The 3066-nt window shown below is 43.2% G+C and overlaps 1 protein-coding gene across 1 annotated transcript in view; it reads right to left on the bottom strand.

Annotated features, from left to right (window-relative positions):
• Positions 1 to 2737, bottom strand: part of NPEPL1 (aminopeptidase like 1) — a 13302-nt gene extending 10565 nt beyond the window's left edge. Inside the window, exon 1 of the mRNA XM_072414499.1 lies at positions 2535 to 2737. Coding sequence (XP_072270600.1) covers positions 2535 to 2684 — 150 coding nt within the window. The 5' untranslated portion in view covers positions 2685 to 2737. The remainder of the gene's footprint in view (positions 1 to 2534) is intronic.
• Between the last annotated feature and the right edge of the window lie 329 nt (positions 2738 to 3066).

Here is a 3066-nt window from a genome sequence, read left to right on the forward strand (position 1 = left end):
TATACAGCTCAGGTGTTCAGTAATTATCTGTATGATTGTTTCAGGTGTGTGACTGCATCTACTGACACCAAATATCACATTTATATCCAGGGAATCAGAATTCTGTACAATTAAGTATCTTATATGTATACAGAACTTTACAAAGTCCATGGCATGGATCAGCAATGGCAGAACACGTCTCTTAGTGACAGGTCAGCTGTAAAGTCATTCGGTGTGTAGACAGAATAACAGCCAGTGTAACAAACTGACAAATGTTCAGCTGGAACCAGCGGTGTGTGAGCTCTCATAACTTGTCAGATTGGGTTACCTCACTATAATGTACTGGATAGGGAACACATTTGGAGAGATGAGGGGCAGGATTAAAGGCTGCAGTCCATTCTGTGTTCATTAATAACATCTCTAAAGTGACCCCCAATAATCAACAGCGTGCAAAACACAAAGGGGCAGCAATACTATAAAGTAATCTAAACTCAGACTATCGTGTGATCAAAAAACTCCTAAACCACTGGGCACAAATAAAGAAAGTGTCTATTATTTTTATAACAAGCAATTCCTTTAGCCCAGGGATTGTGGTCACTGCCATCATGTCTCCTCTCACATCACACCAATGGCTGATCACTGAGGAACGACCCTGATTGACCATTAGTGTGAGCCAGGGGAGCAAAACCATACCGGCAAAGCTGCTATCGGCATAAAAATGCTCCTGGTCCACACATAAGGGGACAGTCTTTAAAAAACAAATCATGACAACATGTGGACAGGTGCTTGGTATAAGTAAGAAGAGTGATTTTATTAGGTTCTGGCAGATTCCATAAAACTTTCCTGTGTGAACTTCTAAATGTAAACCACAAGTCAAAGTGCAAACATCCCCCTGTACCCCCGGCATTCCTAATCCTGTCATGGGTGATATATGAAGGTTACTATCTGGCAGCCTCCTGAAAATCAAACAATTTATCATACGTATAGATTGGTAAAGAATTATTACAATTGAGATAGTCCCCGGGTTAAGGACATCTGACATACAGAAACCTCCTAGATATGAACGGGGCTTCCCTGCTGGCTGTGTGCAGAATAGAGGCTTGGAGGGGGCAGTTTGCATGACTTGCAGAAGAAATCTTTTGCTAATCACAGCTGAGGTTGTGGGTGATCTTAGGGGGGAGCTCTTTCTGCAGCCTCTTGTAACTTTTTAATGACCAGGACAAACGCTGCAGTTGTTTTTGCAGATCAAAGCACAGCTTGCTTCCGAAGTTAATGAATGTCTAGGCTCCATAAGGATTCTTTTTTTTTTTTTTTTGCTTTGTTTATGATTACCTCACAGTGAGAATTTTATACAGTAACTAACACCACGCTGTCTAATAATATGTCCAGACAAACATCCGTCCTAATTGCATTTATTAAAATAATGTACCTGTTCCGACTTACATACAAATTCAACTTAAGAACATACCTACAGGCCCTATCTTGTATGTAACTACCTATAGTATAAAGTGATTCCCCAATAAAGGCGTCTTCCACCATTGTTATGTTGCTAATTGGTTGTTTGTGTACAGCAAAGTCAGATGCCAAGTATGCAGCAAATGTAAGTCAGAACTCCTCATCTATATTATGTGTTCTAGGTCAGCGAGTCCAATGGTAGTGAAGCCATTGGGTCAGCATAACGACAACATGACTAAGGACTGGACTTCGTACAACGCTGTGTACTATGTTGGGGCTATAAAAAAACTGCGTCATCATCATAACTCATTTTCAGAGGTGACCTATACCAGATTGTCTTATCAAACTTTTCAAAACCCATGAAATATTAGGCCACAGATCAGCATTACTAAATCACATTATCACAGAGGAGAACACACATTGCTTTGTAACACAAAACTGCTCCTTCCTCAAAGCCCAGAACTAAACTTCGGTTACCAAGAGCACCCAGGGTGTTTGTGGTCAATGCAAAGAAATATTGAAAATGAAGAAGCTTCAATTAAGCTGTAATAGGGAATCAGTAAGGCACAAACATTGTGCAGCACTACTAAGCAGGACACACATTCCCAATCACCTTCCAGCATAGCATAGAGATAAATCCACTCACTGAAATAAAAACAACTCCAGGAACAAAAATAAACACATTCTCTCTGCTGCCTCAGAATAAAAAACAAACATAGAGAGAATTACAAACCAGAGACAAAACACTGCAAGAAAACATTTATATATTATCTGAAACAAGGAAAATATATAAATGTCAATTCATAAAGCAATGAACCCAATGTTGCCTGGAGGAGAATCATTGAATCACACAGACCTGGAAGATTCACTGCTTTATGAATAGTCATTACATTGCAGGAGCCCATATAACAGGCCAAGCTGCATTCAGGGGCCACTTGTTCCATTATGGGGTCACCAGGGCTGCTGGGTGCTTTACACATTATACAGCAGCCAGCCATTATAACCTGGGACCCCCATTATCCCCACACACAGTGCTCAGGGTGGTTGCCCCTGGTTACGGCTCCTGTCAATAGGCAGAGGCCTGCAGGATAGGTGCTCACCTCCTCAGTGACTCTGGGCTGCAGTTTCCCCTTCACATCGGCCCACAGAAGCTTCTGCAGGTTAGGCAGTTGTCCCAGGATAAGGACAGGCCTAGTCTGGGGGTCCCCATCCCCGGCGCTCGCCTTAAACTCCAGCCGTACATTGGCCATGTCAGACCGGACTGCTTCCCCTCCACCACCGCGCCAAACCTCGCTGTCAGCCTCAGCCCCGCCCTCCTGTACAGCAGCCTATCAACATGCAGGCAGTATCCCTCACCAAGCCCGCCCACCTCTCACGACCAATCAACACAAGAAGACAGAATTTGCGTTCCAGGTTCATCCTAATTATAAATCCGGGCAGGAACGCAATCTACAACAAAGGTTCCACGTCTACAAAAGTAAAAAGCACTATGACCTTATTGTAATATTGATGGAGAATTTTCAAAACCCGGGGAACTCCCATCCTGCTGAGGTTTGCACGATGCTGCACATGTGACTAGCTGTGACATCAGCCATTGGACAGCACAGAGGCACACTGACACCTGTGGCAGGT

Source organism: Pyxicephalus adspersus, chromosome 6 (genome assembly GCF_032062135.1).
Source record: "Pyxicephalus adspersus chromosome 6, UCB_Pads_2.0, whole genome shotgun sequence".
In the NCBI taxonomy this organism is placed as follows: domain Eukaryota; kingdom Metazoa; phylum Chordata; class Amphibia; order Anura; family Pyxicephalidae; genus Pyxicephalus; species Pyxicephalus adspersus.